At 43.7% G+C, this 15,282-nt stretch overlaps 2 protein-coding genes across 3 annotated transcripts in view; one reads left to right on the plus strand and one right to left on the minus strand.

Annotated features, from left to right (window-relative positions):
• Nucleotides 1-6,172, minus strand: part of gabrb3 (gamma-aminobutyric acid type A receptor subunit beta3) — a 64,776-nt gene extending 58,604 nt beyond the window's left edge. For both annotated transcript variants that reach the window (XM_080472839.1, XM_080472838.1), the window contains exon 1: nucleotides 5,699-6,172. In XM_080472839.1, coding sequence (XP_080328965.1) covers nucleotides 5,699-5,793 — 95 coding nt within the window. In that variant the 5' untranslated portion in view covers nucleotides 5,794-6,172. The remainder of the gene's footprint in view (nucleotides 1-5,698) is intronic.
• The window catches only part of gabra5 (gamma-aminobutyric acid type A receptor subunit alpha5), a gene marked incomplete at both ends in the record, with an annotated part of 28,590 nt that extends 17,624 nt beyond the window's left edge, over nucleotides 1-10,966 (plus strand). The window contains 4 exons of the mRNA XM_080472840.1: nucleotides 3,286-3,429; nucleotides 7,228-7,380; nucleotides 7,488-7,699; nucleotides 10,676-10,966. Coding sequence (XP_080328966.1) covers nucleotides 3,286-3,429; nucleotides 7,228-7,380; nucleotides 7,488-7,699; nucleotides 10,676-10,966 — 800 coding nt within the window. The remainder of the gene's footprint in view (nucleotides 1-3,285; nucleotides 3,430-7,227; nucleotides 7,381-7,487; nucleotides 7,700-10,675) is intronic.
• Between the last annotated feature and the right edge of the window lie 4,316 nt (nucleotides 10,967-15,282).

A 15,282-nucleotide genomic window follows, 5' to 3' on the forward strand; every position in this document is an offset into this window, starting at 1 on the left:
TAAAACAAAAGCTTAGAACAGATTGAGAAACCCCGATGGAGGAGGATGAAAAGTGAGATAAATTGTTGGTGATAAATTGTTTCTGCAAATAAAATGATGTCATATTTTTTGGGGTGAAGTTTGATTCAAAACTTTGAGAAGAACCAGATCACTGTGTGCTAAAGTTGCTTCCATCAAATCTCTAGTCAACCTTTTCTGACTTTTTTTTTTTTGATATTTAATTTTTTTACTATAGAGGCTTATTGCACTTGTTTCGCAGCTTCTGCCTTTGAGCGGTGGCTTTGGCTGCGACCCTGCTGAGGCACTGAGAAATCAACTGATGGTGCAACTTGAACTATGATGAATGAAACAGACTGGAGTGTGGAAGCCGCAGAAAGTGAACTGCTCAGTTTTCCATTCATTACTTACACGGCGGTGACGGTAACGAGGTGTGCTGGAAGCCCAGTTCCACAGAGACTTGCATGAGACAATGCGTCTTTGGGAGGATAATCCACAGACTGGCTGACTGGGGTCAATTGAAATTGCAGTCCAGTCTTCTAACACCACAGTTGCTGGATTAGTGCAATACTGTCAGATTGGATCCTGCACCGCAGTACGACTGAGAGAGAAACACACATGCGTACACACACGGGGATGTTTGCTGCATCTTCTCTAAAACACGTGTGAGTTTGTCTCGCCACCATGAACATGTTTGCAATGTTGCTGATTTTGCTTGTTTCAGGAATAAACCTGTGAATGAAAGGGTGAATAGTTCAGCACAAACCATTAGACCTGGGCTCCATACTGATCCCGACCGAAACAACCTGCCGCACAGTGCAAACAATCCCGCTGTTAGTTAAACATCTGTGTGTTGTGATATACTCACGCTGATCACATAAAACATGAGCCCTTGACGACGACGCCAAGATAATCCCAGTGTAATGAAGTCAAATGGTGAAAGATAAAGTGCTGCACTGCAAACGCGACGTGTTTCTCATGTGGAGCGTAGAGGCTCGGGTGCACCCACCCCGGCCTCATGGGAAACTTCATGGTGCCCCCTACTGGCCAATGCATGTATGACGGAAGCAATGTAGAGAAGCAGGAGGTTACAATAAGTCACGGGGCAGGTTGGAGTGGATAAATTATTGTAAAGACTGAGTTGTGACCCAGAAAAATAGACTCTTGAGTCTTGTGTAAAACACAAATCAGGTATACACAATTACAGGTTATCTTAAACTGTTGCTGACGAGCAGATCCATATCAAGATGTTAATGTTGTTGGCATCAAACTTCAAAACACACTTTTCCAATTGGACTTATGAATGAAAACAGTTGCTGGAAGCTCTGTTTAGTTTCACTTTCTACATCCAGGTTTAAGATCGCAGCGACCATCGCAGTCACAACTGTCATGTGGAATTCCTCTGGGAAGATTCAAACGCAAATAAACTCATTAGAGCCCCCCAAAAAAATACCTTTCTCTCAATCTAGCAAGAAAGCGTTGATGCATGAACTGACTTAGCTAAACACCTGCCTGACCAAAAATTCAGTATTACCACTATGGCAATGAGTAGATCATATATCTATGTATGGCGGCAAACCACTCAATGTGTAATGACTCAGAAGAGTAGACAATGGCCGTAAATCTGGACTGTTGCTTCACTCGAGTCACATGTAGGTTCATTATGCCAGAGGGGAAGGCCACTGGTAATGTCATTCTGATGATAAGTTCTCCCTCTCTATGCAACTCCATTGTTTTCCCAGTTCTTTTTGAGACGCAGAGCTGAAATGAAAGAATTGCCCACTGTCAAGGCAACACCTTTGACACAGATTTCTGAATCTGCCACACTAACAGCTCTCTTACCAAAGCTACTCTGAGCTCTTCATGCTGAAACTAGAGCATCCGTCAGGCATCCATTCACATCCTCATCTGGTTTCCACCCATTTCCACTTTGTTAATACTCTCTCTGCAGGCCAGCTCCTCAGAATTCCTTTGTGTCGTGCTGCTTTCTAAAATCCTCTCAGATATATCTTAACGTCACCTGTAATGGACTTTCTGCACCATCCTTGAGTTCAGGGAGTTCTCTCCAGCTTCCCTTCAGTATTTCTTCGACACGAGCCTTCAGCGTGATCGACAAGGCAAAAATATTTTCATCCTCAGGAAGCGAGTTCAATCAGCCGGAAGGAGCAAAGTAGTTTGATGGCACCTTTTAAACACGATGCAGCGGCAGACTGGAGGTCCTGGTGAGTTCATCCGTCTGACAATGAGGCTTTTTCTAACATCCAATATGCCAGAGCGCCGGCACCTGCAAAGTAGCATGACTGAAAATCGAACTCTTACGTAATGGCCCTCATGTAACACGCCATTCATCAAACTCATCTTCGCTCGAGAGGAAGTAACAATGAAAGCTCAGAGGGAACATTAAACTAATAAACCAAACAAATTCAATAACTCTCTACTCAGTACGGGAGCCAAACTTCACTGTTATTAACTTCCTCCCTCCCAAAGTTGTATTCAAACGCTCTGGAAGCCTTTCCCTGGTATTTACATCTAGAAAATCTCCCTCTTCCACTGTTCTGGCCTCCAGAATCTGAAAGCTGCAACCATAATATGATAGTAACAGGAAGTGTTTCAGTTCTTAAAAACCTTTTTATATGAAAGAAAACAAGGGTTTTATACGAAAAGAGCTGCTGCAGCTGTCGACCACATCTAAACATACAGCAGAACAATAATCTTAATCTGAACTACACAATGACTGATGGCCACTGGATTTGTGATACGTAGGTAGAACCTCATTGATGTTATCAGCCTCAGATTGGTTTCACCAGTGGGACCAAACCTGCACACATAGTTTTTTCTTAATTAACTCATAAAAGACTGACTTGAACCAAAATTGATTGTAGCACATGAAGATTTGTAAAAAAAAAATGCCAGAAGTTTCTCCAAAATATAAGTAACCAAATGATTAAAAGAACGTTTTAACAAGTTTAAAAGTAAATTGTTTCCCGTTCGCAGAATATTTGAATTCTATAATATCAGATGTTACAGATCTCTTTCATCACAACAGAAACACAGTAAACATTTGTCTAATATACTTCTTCATGTCTTAAACATTCTGTCACCAGCCAAATACAATTCTAGTGCTTGGTTGAATGCACCGCTCATCAAATCTAAGCCGATTTAAGTGCAGGTTTATTTCCACCTACTTTATATACGTTGGGCTTTAAATTGACTGCCCGCTGAGGTTAGACGCGAGTTGTTGTAAAAATAACCAATATATCTGCATACGTGTGTTTTATCTGTCTTCAGATGCCTATCCGGTTTCAGAGGTGGTCTACACATGGACTCAGGGGGCAGCAAAATCCGTGGTGGTGGCAGAGGAAGGCTCCCGGCTCAACCAGTATCACCTGATTGGTCAGACTGCAGGAACAGAGGACATCTACACCAGCCGAGGTACGGCAACTCAGGAGGGGACAGACTCACAGCACCAACGAGACGTCCGACAACATCACCTTTACCAGGACTGTGTGCAGCGTAAATACAAGCAGACTGCAGTGATGTGCAATCTGACATCATCAAGCATGTTATTTATTCAGACGCACTTCCTAAATGTTCTGCCAGCGACACGTTTTTTTTAAAGAAACATTTGCCAGAAGAGTCACAAGCTCATGAGTTCGATCGGAACTTGGTTGACGACGTCACATAGACGGAGCATCTCAGAGAAGCTTTCAGAAGTAAAGATCAGGAGGAGTTTACCGGTCTGTGAAAGACGGTGAAGTGAATATGGCAACAACCAAAGAATGTTGTCAACAATATTGAGGATTTGATTGTGTCGACACTTTCAAATGGGTCGCTCGTCATTCAAGCTACGCAGAATTAATGCTTGACACTTGTGGACAAGTTCAGAAAGTAAATTCATTTATAGCAGCTCCACTTTCAAAATATCTCTGGGTTAGAAATCACAACATGAGCTCTGGAAAACCTAAATAAATGAATCATTCCACTAATCTGAGATAAAACTCATACGGGGGGAAAAGCGAACGCTAACGAGTTTCTTATTGAGCTTATTGGTGGATGAAGGTGGAGAAAGTTCTGTCTTCGTCACTTTGATATGATGGTGTATTCTTGACATGAGTGACTTGTCTATCATCCATGACGACTGAACAACACTTACAGGTTAGGAACAACATTGAGACTGGAAGTGTTTTTTAGGCTGGGCTGTGTGTTTCAGTGTTATTTATTTAATGCTAAAACCATTTTCAGCAGAATGATCAGAGATTGGCTTTGTATTAAGATGTGCAGGACCAGTCTGCAGCCTGGAACTAATAATAATAATAATAATAATAATAATAATAATAATAATAATAATAATAATAATAATAATAATAATAAATAATAATAATAATAATAATAATAATAATAATAATAATAATAATAATAATAATAATAATAATAATTTATTTCTGATTAACTTTTCATTGAAAAATCTCAAAGTGCTTGAGACCTTAAGAAACAACCACACCACAGGAGGCACTTCGTTGATTAGGAGCCAAAATAAGAAATCATAAGGAAATGGGAAAACAAAGATTTTGCTTTTTGTTTAAACTTTCATTTAATTATTTCTTTTTTGACGTCACTCCAAAATGTTTGGAGTGGAGATGCTGCGACACAAAGAGGATGTCATTATGTCACCGCTTCAAAATGTTTTGTCAGCATCCAGTTTAAAACGCGCTTATATTTTGTAAAACATCAATTTTCACATTTAAAAAAGCAATTCCATCAACTATTATTCCCACATCATGTATCCCATTTTAATTTACATTTCCCAAAGTGTTCCGATCGATGGTGCGTCTCATCTTCCGTCACTGTTCTTTCCTCTCACACAGCAGCAGTCAGTCAGGAGCGCTGCCGTTAAGCCCCGCCTCCGCCTCCACCCTATTATTCAGCTTATTGTTATTAAAGTGTGTGCCAGCCAAAGATGCTGTGAGAAGAAAATGTTTTCAAATCATGCTGGACAGAGACAATGAATGAAACACAAGGATTGGATTCCCCCCCCCCCCCCCCCCCTCACGAAGCCAGCTGTCTCCGGGGGCCGTCAAGAGAGGAGAGACAGGGTGGGGGCTAAAAAAAAAAAAAAAAAAAAAAGAAATCACTTATCCGTCGGTCTGAGCCAGTGGGTCTGTAGGGTTAATCCTCACGCAGGCCCATCAGTTGTGCTTTTACCGAGTGACGTCACGGCCCTGCGATAGGCTGCGGCGGCGCGCACACGTGGGAGAGAGAGGTGGGCGAGTCGCCGCTGCTTAATTCTGTTATGTAAAAAAAATACAACAATACACTTCTGCTGCTTGCTGGTCATCGGTGTGTGTCAGTGTGTATAGTCAGTTTGCTTCGCCCTGCATGAGAGATCAAGGTCTGGGGAGAAGAGAAGAGCCCACAGTGGAGGGTCTCTAACTGAAACACTTTGTTCGACCACAAAGCTTGAAGCAGTTAAAGAGGGACGGCGCGGCGTGGCCCTAATTAGCGCTGCTAATCCGAGGTACAAACCTTCTTTACACAGCCAAGAATAGCTCGGGTCACTCTGGGTGATCCTGACCTTTGACCTGGCAGGTTCATTTAAAGACAGAAATAAAGACGGGAACTCCTTGACATCGTTTTTACGGTGACACCTGGACTCCTGCGCCGCCCCGGGTCACAGAGGAAAGCTCAACAGATGGTCACTCACCAGTTCACCAGCATGGCCGCGTTGTTCTCCGTTATGAACGGCAGCTCCCCGCGCACCCTCCAAAAGCCAAACAATAAAATCCACCACAGCCGCATCTTGCTGTGCTCTGATTTTCTTTTCACGCCTCAGTGAATCCCGTCCCGTCCCGTCCCGTCCCGTCCCGTCCCGGCAGGCCGGTCAGATGAGCGGGCGGCTCGCCCAGCCGTGGCCCCGCAGGGCAGGGCTGCTGGCTCCTGTCCCCCGGAGCAACGGCTGCACAGGTGCCCCTCTCACTGAGGACATGATGAGGCTTGTTGTGGCGCCGCCGACACCATGCAAACTTTTCCGTGTCCCGGGTGCCTGTGGTAGCCCGCCTCCGCCTGCGCCTCCGCCTCCGCTCTGCTGCGCACCTGCTTGTAATCGCTGCTGGTCCAGGTCTGTTTTAGTGTTTCTCCGCTCAGGCAGCGCAAGGATGTACACTCCCCAATCAAGTGTGGCCTGGCCTAACAGGATGGGATGAACTGTCAGTTACACACACACACACACACACACACACACACACACACACACACACACACACACACACACACACACTGATGCACATAGAAAGATAGTGGTAGAGACAGTGGGGGGGGGGGGGGGGGGGGGGGTGGATGCAGATTGTGACAAGGGATTAGTGAGACAGAAAAATCCGATTTTGCCAGGAGAAAGCAGCAGTCATCTGGATTTTCTATAGTTTATCAGACTCGGTGGCTCAACAGAATTTTTTATTTATTTATTTTTTCAGAAAAAAATCTTTGCAAGGCAATCTTCAGTTTGTTCACAGGAAACAGTAATTTCCTCACTGACCTGTTTTTTTGTTTTGTTTTGTCTTTTGTTGCTGTATTATTATTATTATTATTATTATTATTATTATTATTATTTCTAAATAATTTACCAAGTTTGGAAAGCACTGTTGTTTGGAAGGGGTGAATTTTATTCACAGAGCATTTCTTCTGATGGATCAAATAAAATAGACGTTTAATGTTTAACAGCGAGCTCCTGTCAAATTACATTATATTTCCATATTTCCCCCTTGTAGCCTGTCAGATTACCTCCAGAAAAGATTACACATGCTCTCTCTGATCTTTGATTCGAATTTGATATCACAGTGAAGCCAAACATTGGTGGACACACCCACCATTACGAACACACGAGGCCTTCAAATTAAGAGCACTGAGCAGGTTTCCACAAAGTCTCTTACTGTGGTGACATGTACTAATTTAGTTCTGTAGTTATTTTCTGAATAATTGATGTTTACTATGATCAGATTGTAAACCTGTGAGGTGTTTATTGTGCACTGCCCCCGTGTGGTCAAACACAGTTCTTACAGGCTTTCTGGAAGAACCAAAGCGATGAGGGTCCTTTTCTTTGAAAGCCTCTCTCTTCTGTATCGTGGTGAGACTGTCCGCTACTGCTGGCTTCACTGGAATGTTTTGGTGGATGAGCGTTACCATGTTTGTTACTTTCGCCTTGTTGACACTTCTCTCTTCATCTGTTGTTTTCCGCAGGGCAGTACACCGTGATGATGGCTCACTTTTACCTGAAAAGGAAGATCGGCTACTTTGTGATCCAGACCTACATGCCTTGCTTCATGACCGTGATTCTGTCTCAGGTCTCCTTTTGGCTCAACCGCGAGTCTGTGCCAGCACGGACTGTTTTTGGTGAGTCTGGAGAGCTGAGAGAGAGAAGAGTTTTCTTTATAGCTTATCTGCTGAGGAAGAGTAATTCAGTGAGGACGACTGAGCCTTTGTTTTGTGGTTTTGTCCAGGTGTGACCACGGTCCTCACCATGACCACTCTCAGCATCAGTGCTCGAAACTCGCTGCCCAAAGTTGCTTACGCTACCGCCATGGACTGGTTCATCGCCGTGTGCTACGCCTTCGTCTTCTCCGCCCTCATCGAATTTGCGACTGTCAATTATTTCACCAAAAGGAGCTGGGCCTGGGATGGAAAGAAGGCGATGGAAGCACAGCAGCCCAAGGTTTGTACGATGTGTGTGTTCATTAAGGGATGCGCCGATACCACCTTTAACTACTTGCCAAGTACCGGTACTTATTAAATTCCTTTAACACGCAACCGATATGCCTTACAGTGAACGACCACTGCTCAGCCTCTGTGTGGACGCTACCGTCTGCCTTACAGTCTGCAATACGCATCGTGCAGCGCGTAGCGTCTGTCAACGCTCCAGCCCGCTGTTCATGATAGTATCAGTCATCCTTTAATCGTGTGTTAAACTGATGATCCACATCAGGCTTAAGGCCGATTCATCCTCCATAAGAACAAGAAGGAAGTTCTCCACTCTGGGGTCCTGCCTGACAAAATGACAACAACATTTCTTCATCCAGCTCCTTCCCGACCGTCCGGGCCGAAGTATGCTGACGCTGGACTGCCGAAACTTCTGCACTGCCGTGTGCTGCGCATGTGTGTTCCAGCTCGCTAATGACTATCAGTCATATTTTAATCATATTGAGCTTGTAACCTCGCTACTGTGTGAGCCCCGCAGCTCGTTCACATGTGGGTGGCGGTGTTACGTGATGCACCTGAACGCATCACTCAAAGCTGTCACCTCCTGCAGTTAAAACCAAACCAACATCGCAGCTCGGACACAAACTTTCCTTTTTATTACTGAAACACTTCAGAGAAATGTATTTCTGAAAACATTTGAATAGAGAAATAAACTGTGCAGCTGAAAAGTTCTCTGAGGGGGCGGGGCCTACGAGTTCGACAGATTCCTCACGGAGTACGCACTCTCTTGGTGAAAAAGCAGCTGGCTGACGTCACAGCACTTTTCTTCTGGTTCTTCTGGTTCTTCTGGTTCTTCTGGTTCTTATGGGACTCTGCAGACTCTGCCGGGCCAAATGTCTCCAGTGATTCATTTGCTTGTGTTGTATGAACTCTACTTCACCTCTTCTCTCAATATTTCGACAGAACATAATTTACATTCTGTCTAATTTTTGTCATTCACATTAATATTAAAGGAACTCCAAACCTCGGACATCACTCGTGTTCTCTTGCATACCCGCTTTATGTAATACTCCCCGGGTTGCATCGGGGATCTTTTACTAGTACGAGTACTCCATGCAGTATCGGATACTGGTGTCGTTATCGGTGCATTAATAGTCTCTCTGTTTTGGGATCTCGTCCTTGAATTCTGTTTAAGGTTTCTAATTTTTGATTATTTGTGTTCCCATTGTCTCTTTTTTTAATATTGCTTTGATCGGTTGCACCTCTGTGAATAGCTGATCAGACTATTGTGTTAATGAACTGGTGTTTCTTATGTTTATTGTTGACGATTGTTCAGTATGTTCGCTTTGTTACACAAAAATACAACCGGTTACTTTGTCATGCATCTCAGTGCCCATGCAGCAGCATTATCATTATTATTATGTTTTTCAGTTGCTGAGTTGAGGTAATTGAAGACCTGACCTCTTTCAGCTTGTTTACTGAGGGTCAAGTTGAGAAGTTTCATTATTAGGATGGTGGTGCACAATGTGACCGTTTAAATGACCCGTACATACGGCTCTGTGTGTATTGAGTTATTTTATCAATTTTCAGAAAGATTTCTAGAACAGTTTTACTGGTTGTGTACCGAGGACTGTCTTGCAATATGATAATAATGTCAAAAAATAGGCCGAAGTCAGACCCCGTTTACACGACAACGTTTCACGTGACAACACCTAATCCGTTAAAAAAAAAAAAGGAGTGTGTTTACGTTGCAGCAGCAGACACACTGACAATGATGTAGTTAGTATGCCGGGCCACAAGAGGGCGCTGTTGCTTGATTTTGTAATGAAACTACACAGACATGTGCAGAGAACAAAACACTATAAATGAAGAAAATGGAGAGATGCTATCAGGGGAGAGTCTCAACTATTAAACTACTGATATGGACAATGAAACTAGAATACGGACCACGAGTAATACCTCTACGGTCCGCCATGTTTGTTTACAAGTGGATGAGCAGGAGGGAGGGGGAGAGATGTGTGCATGTGCAGTAACAGGTTCCATACCCTCCGGCAGTCTCTGCAGATACACTCGTATTCATTGTCGTGTAAACAGGGCCTCAGTGTGGAGTAGAAGAACTGTCCGTATGACACCAGACGTGACAAAGAAAAGCTGCAGGGGTGTGAATAAAGACGTGCAGACGTCCAGTATATCCAGCAAACATCACCGTCAGCAGGAGGAAGCAGGGCAGGAAGGAGACGGAGCTGGAAGCAGCCCAGCAGGTGAAGCATGCAAGGCGAGCAGGCGCCAGACATTAGTGGGAAACCGGGAGAGTTCAGCCACGTGGTCCAGGAGTCACCCGAGGCTGCTGGAGAACTCCAGGTACCTGCACGCTAAACACAGGAGAGGATTTCTGCTTAGTGGTTATTTCGCGAATGCGGTGGAGTTTTCAGGAATGAAAATACTGGAACCACCAGAACTGTGCATCAGTCGTCTTTCGGCTTTCCAAGAGAAAACTGCATCACCTCCATCACCTCCATCACCTCCATCTCGATGGCAAAGTGAACATGGTTCATCCATACATCCACCCTGCAGCCATGTGGCTTCTCATTCATACTGAAACACCAGTTTCTCCCTCAGTTTCTCCTGTTTGTCTCTGAGTTGTGCTGAAAGATGGAACCCAGGAAGCAGCAGAACAAGAGTCACACATAATAATAAAGTCGGAGATAAATCCAGGAAGATGTAGAAGTTATAAATTATGAGTCAATAACTTCACAGCTCAGTGTGCGTGTTATGGCACCGTGCCAGTTCATTAGCCACCAAGGACATTGATCCCTGCCTTCAGTTTTCACTATCCACCATTTAATGCTCCTCCTGTGTTTGTGTGTAACGGGAAGCTTTTCTTTATGAACTAACCTTCTTATCCGGTTGGGAGACGAGCGTGCAGCACTTCTATTTCTGTCCATATGACTTTTGAATTGATGCAGCTCTCCTCTCTTTTTGTCCCGAACAGAAAAAAGACCCCTTGGCTCTGTCCAAGAAGCCGAACAACACCTGTTCAACCGGCGTGAACTACACCACCAACCTCACCAAGGATGCATCCATCTCCACCATTTCAAACAGCACGGCCGTCCAGCTCAAGGCGTCGGAGACCAAGGCCCCCGACCCCAAAAAGACTTACAACAGTGTGAGCAAGATCGACAAGATGTCCAGGATAGTCTTCCCGGTGCTGTTTGGGACCTTCAACCTGGTGTACTGGGCCACGTATCTCAACAGGGAACCGGTGATCAAAGGGGCCGTGTGAGCGTCGCCATGGGGAAGAGTTCATCCTCAAGAAAATCACTTTTGGGATTTCATGACTGGAGTGCAATCACAAACAATACCAAGCACTTGGTCCTTGTGTCATAGATGGTGGGGTTTTTTTTTGTTTTCATTTTGGGGGTTTTCCTCCTTAGTGACTGGATAACATTGCATGTGCGTTGCTTCAGGATAAACAAAACAACAACAAAAAAACAAACATGCCATGTTTGCCTTGAGTTTGTACATTTATGACCCCCAGTACTTTTCTTTATGCCATTTTCTTCACCAAATCCTGATCCTTAAAGTATTTTAGCATTTTGGCATTTATATTTTCTCCAAGAGTGTACAGTAGGCGATGGTACAGCGAGGCCAAATGCTATGCAAAACAACATTTTTACCGTGTTATTACTCAACTACTCTGGCTTATACCTTTCTAACTCTTTCTTTGTACGAATGGGCCGGCGGTCCGGGAATGTGAAGCCGGGCCCGGGCACATGGAACCTTGCTTCCTTGTTACAAGCAGTTGAATAGCCATTGCTAAATGTTGTTGCCTTCAGAGTGTGATAACTCATTATGAATGCACTGAAATCTCCTGCAGTTACTTTACTGCTTCTTCTCCATTCTGAATGGCCCGTCGTTATTACATTTATCCTGTTCCGGTTTGTCTCTTTTATTTTAGTGTGTTTCCGTAGTAAATTAGACAGGGACTGATTTCACGCTGAAGTGACGGTGGCAGCTTCTGTTTTCCAAGTCGTCATGTTAAACGATCCTGTATTTATGTAAGTATGGTAGTAGTTCAACAAATACTGTATATAAGCTCTGCTATTAGGAAAGCACCAGTAAGGTGAGCTTCTATGTGATGCGTATACTGCAGCAGTGTTCCTCTAGTCCCGCGCTTCGCTGACTGGATATTGAGAAATGAGCCAAGTAGCTTGAGCTTTTTCCAATTTTGATAGAGTATACGAAAATGAGTTTACTGCATTCCTTTCTCTTGCTTCTTTAAGCTTTTACAATAACTCGCAGATCTTCTTGATGAAAGTTCAGTTGCTTCGAGCTAAAGTCACCTCTTTGTCCTGTACAGTAGTTTAGTCACGTTGAAGGGACAAAGGTTAGAGTACCATCATCATCGTGTTGTTATGTTCTAGAAGATAGGCAAGGAAATACCTGCATTTTTAAGTTATATTGCTCTAGTGATAGTTTGACATCCATGCCCTTGTTTCTTTGCTTGACACGTAAATAAGAGGATTGATACCACTCTTTGAGATTTCAGGTGGCCTTACGGAGAAGCAATACGAGTAAAGAGCTGCTCCCCAGCAGGTAACTTAGATAGAATCTACAGCTTATTTAAAACATGAAGTGTTCTTTACCCTCAAGAGCCTTCTCTGTGATACTGTCAGCCACATGTTGGAAAACTGTTTGCACATTGAAATACCATTCAAGAAGTCATTTTAGTAAATTAGTCGTCAAGGTATCAGTTAGTGGTATTATGTGCTAACAATATTAATTTTCATCCAATACTCATGGGATCATAAGGAATGACACTTATTATTCACACTGATATCACACCCATTGAATTTATATTTAACTACTCCACCTTTGATTGTGTCTTTCATGTCCACTGGGTTCAGACACTTTAGCGTTCCAGTCTTTTTCCCAGCTGAAGCTGTTTGTCGTTAAACTTAAGATTCACAGGCCGAGTTCTGTGTGCGTGCTCCACACAACCTGGTATCAGTTCTCTTATCGGATCTCATCAAGGAAATCAAATGTCATTTTCCCCCCCAGAAACGCTTTTCATTTGACTCACTAATGAATCTCTATTTGAGTCTTCATGTAACTTCAGCCTTTCATGCCCACGAGGACAGCTGCATGCACTACACTCACTTCAGCAGAGTTAGTTTTGCAGACTGAAACATGATCATGTGACTTAATGCCTGCGTGGCCTGCCACTATTTAACTATTTAATAATAATAATGTATTGCGTTGTTACATTTAAGTGAATTTTAGATACACGCTGTATTCTAAATGCAAATATCTAAAGCAATAAATAATGCTCGTAAAAATAATGACTACTTCTGTTCATGATTATATGTTTCATATATACATATATATATATATACACATTCATTTAAGCCCTATCGTATCATCCTTACCTCTTTGGAAGCACAGTACAATATGTAATGTATTTATGTATTCATTTGAAGAAAAGGCCTTGGCAGATCTGTGCTGTATGGGTCTGTGTCAGTACTAGAACCTTCAGTTTTTCCTCCTTCTTGTTATGTATGGGACGCCAATAAAGCTTCACTGACTACTACACGGCTGCTCTTAGTGGTTCCGAGGGTGTCTGATGGAAAAGCGCGAGGCGCCTTCAGCAGATGGACCGTCGTCCTACTGGCGGAGCTCACAAACTGACGTGCTTACATACTACACGTTTAATCAGGTTTCCCTCCTGGTAAATACGCACGGGGAAGATCCCGTATGATTCAGTGGGAGTATTTAGAGGCATTTATGTAGTGGACGTGATAAAACGCCGGCTTAATCCAGCTTGATGGAACAACGGCCTGCACGTGCTGCCTCTCTTTTGATTACACACATGCACGCCCAGATCATGGAGTCTCTGCGGTTGGCGCACTGTTAAATCCATCTTGGGGGTCTCTGTGGCAGTAACATCTGGCACACATCTGTTTGTCAAGGATTTAAGCCCATTTAAGTTGCTTTTTCCATTCTGCCTATACTCCAGGGCAAATTAAGCTGTGACTGATGGGTCCAAATGGCATGAGTGAGCGTATCTGGAGGAGCAGAGAAGGGTTCAGCGTGGTGGAGGATGGGAGCAGCCCCTCTGATCCAGGCTCACCGCCCAATCAGAACCCAATGCGCTCACACTGGCTGGCCTCTATGCACACATTTTACACAGAGTTATGATTTAATCTAAGTCATTAACACCCAGGAAAGACCGTTTTAATATATTTGAGAGGCCATTTGTTTCATTGTCAGGGTGCAGTTCATCCTACAGTTTTAAAGGCTCTGACTTTAAGACACCCTGGAATCTGAGTCGTCTTACATCGTCACCCTCTTCATCTAAAGGCCCATTCAACTAAACCATTTAAAGAAACAGAATAAAACTAGACTAAATAAATATTTTATCATTAAAAACAACACTGTCATGTCATTCCGACTCGATGAAATGACTTAAGTGACGCCGGAGAGCATAAAGCAGTAGAAGATGGACAGATGGCTGTAGTTTATATTATGGTGGGGAAAGAACAAGAACCGTTTTTTTTCCTTAACTGAGCGATCCTGCTTTAAATAAACACCTAGAGTCTATATATTTGACATTATTGTAGGAAGGTGTTGATTTGTTTAAAAGCTGTTATGCAACATTCATGAATGTCCTTACAACAAAACCCCTTGGACACAAAGTCGGTCTGCACTGAACCGAAGCTCCAGCCGCTCCAACAGGAGAAACCCTAACCAGGTCGTGGCGTCAAGGAAAGAATAAATCAAGCGAAGCATGAGCTGGACTCCATGCAGCACTTCCGTACAGGACAGAGCCTGAGGGAGGATGTGGACGTGGGGTTGGCATGTTCTCCCTGCTGGCTGGTTACTCTCAAAGTCCAGGATGTTCCTGCTCCAAACCATCCAGTGACGCTGATACTTTAAGTTAGAGGGGCTGGGGAAGTGTTCAGAGGAAAGAAACACCACCAAATAAAAACCTTCTGTCTTTGTCTTTCAAGGAAACTCCAGGCAGGATTGTTTTGTTCTTTGGTTAAAGGTCCTCTCCACCAGTCAGTCAGGCTGCACCTTCTCCTCAAACATAAACTGCAGCTCCTTTATCAGCAAACTAAATATCTAGCGTCCACATACTGTATGTAGCTCTCTGGTGTGATCGGATGTTCGGGTTGCTGAACAAGCTCTTGGTGTAAATGCAGCTGTCTCCTGCAGTGACGCCTCACCGGGTGGCACCGTCGCATGTGGAGCCATATTGTTGTGATTTTTTACACCTCGAGGTCTCATGAGTCTTAAAACACAATGCAGACTGCTGGAGCTGGAGCGCCGCCGACCTTTAGGGAAGAAGTTGCTGTGTGAGCATTTATCAAACGACAGGATGAATACCTGCGTCACAGCGTTTCAGAAGTTGTTTGTGACGCAGTGTGTATGCCGTCATTCTGTGCTTTTAAAGTTGCAAGTGGGCAGTAAAAGCCTTTTCTAAGTGAATAAAGCGTTCATACTGCTTTCTCCATGGCGGCAATTCCTATACACAACGCACACCCCACATCAGCGGAAAAACTAAACAAAGCAGGGAAGTATTGAAAGAAGAAAGCA

Source organism: Lipophrys pholis (assembly GCF_963383615.2).
Source record: "Lipophrys pholis genome assembly, chromosome: 10".
Classification (NCBI taxonomy): Eukaryota; Metazoa; Chordata; class Actinopteri; order Blenniiformes; family Blenniidae; genus Lipophrys; species Lipophrys pholis.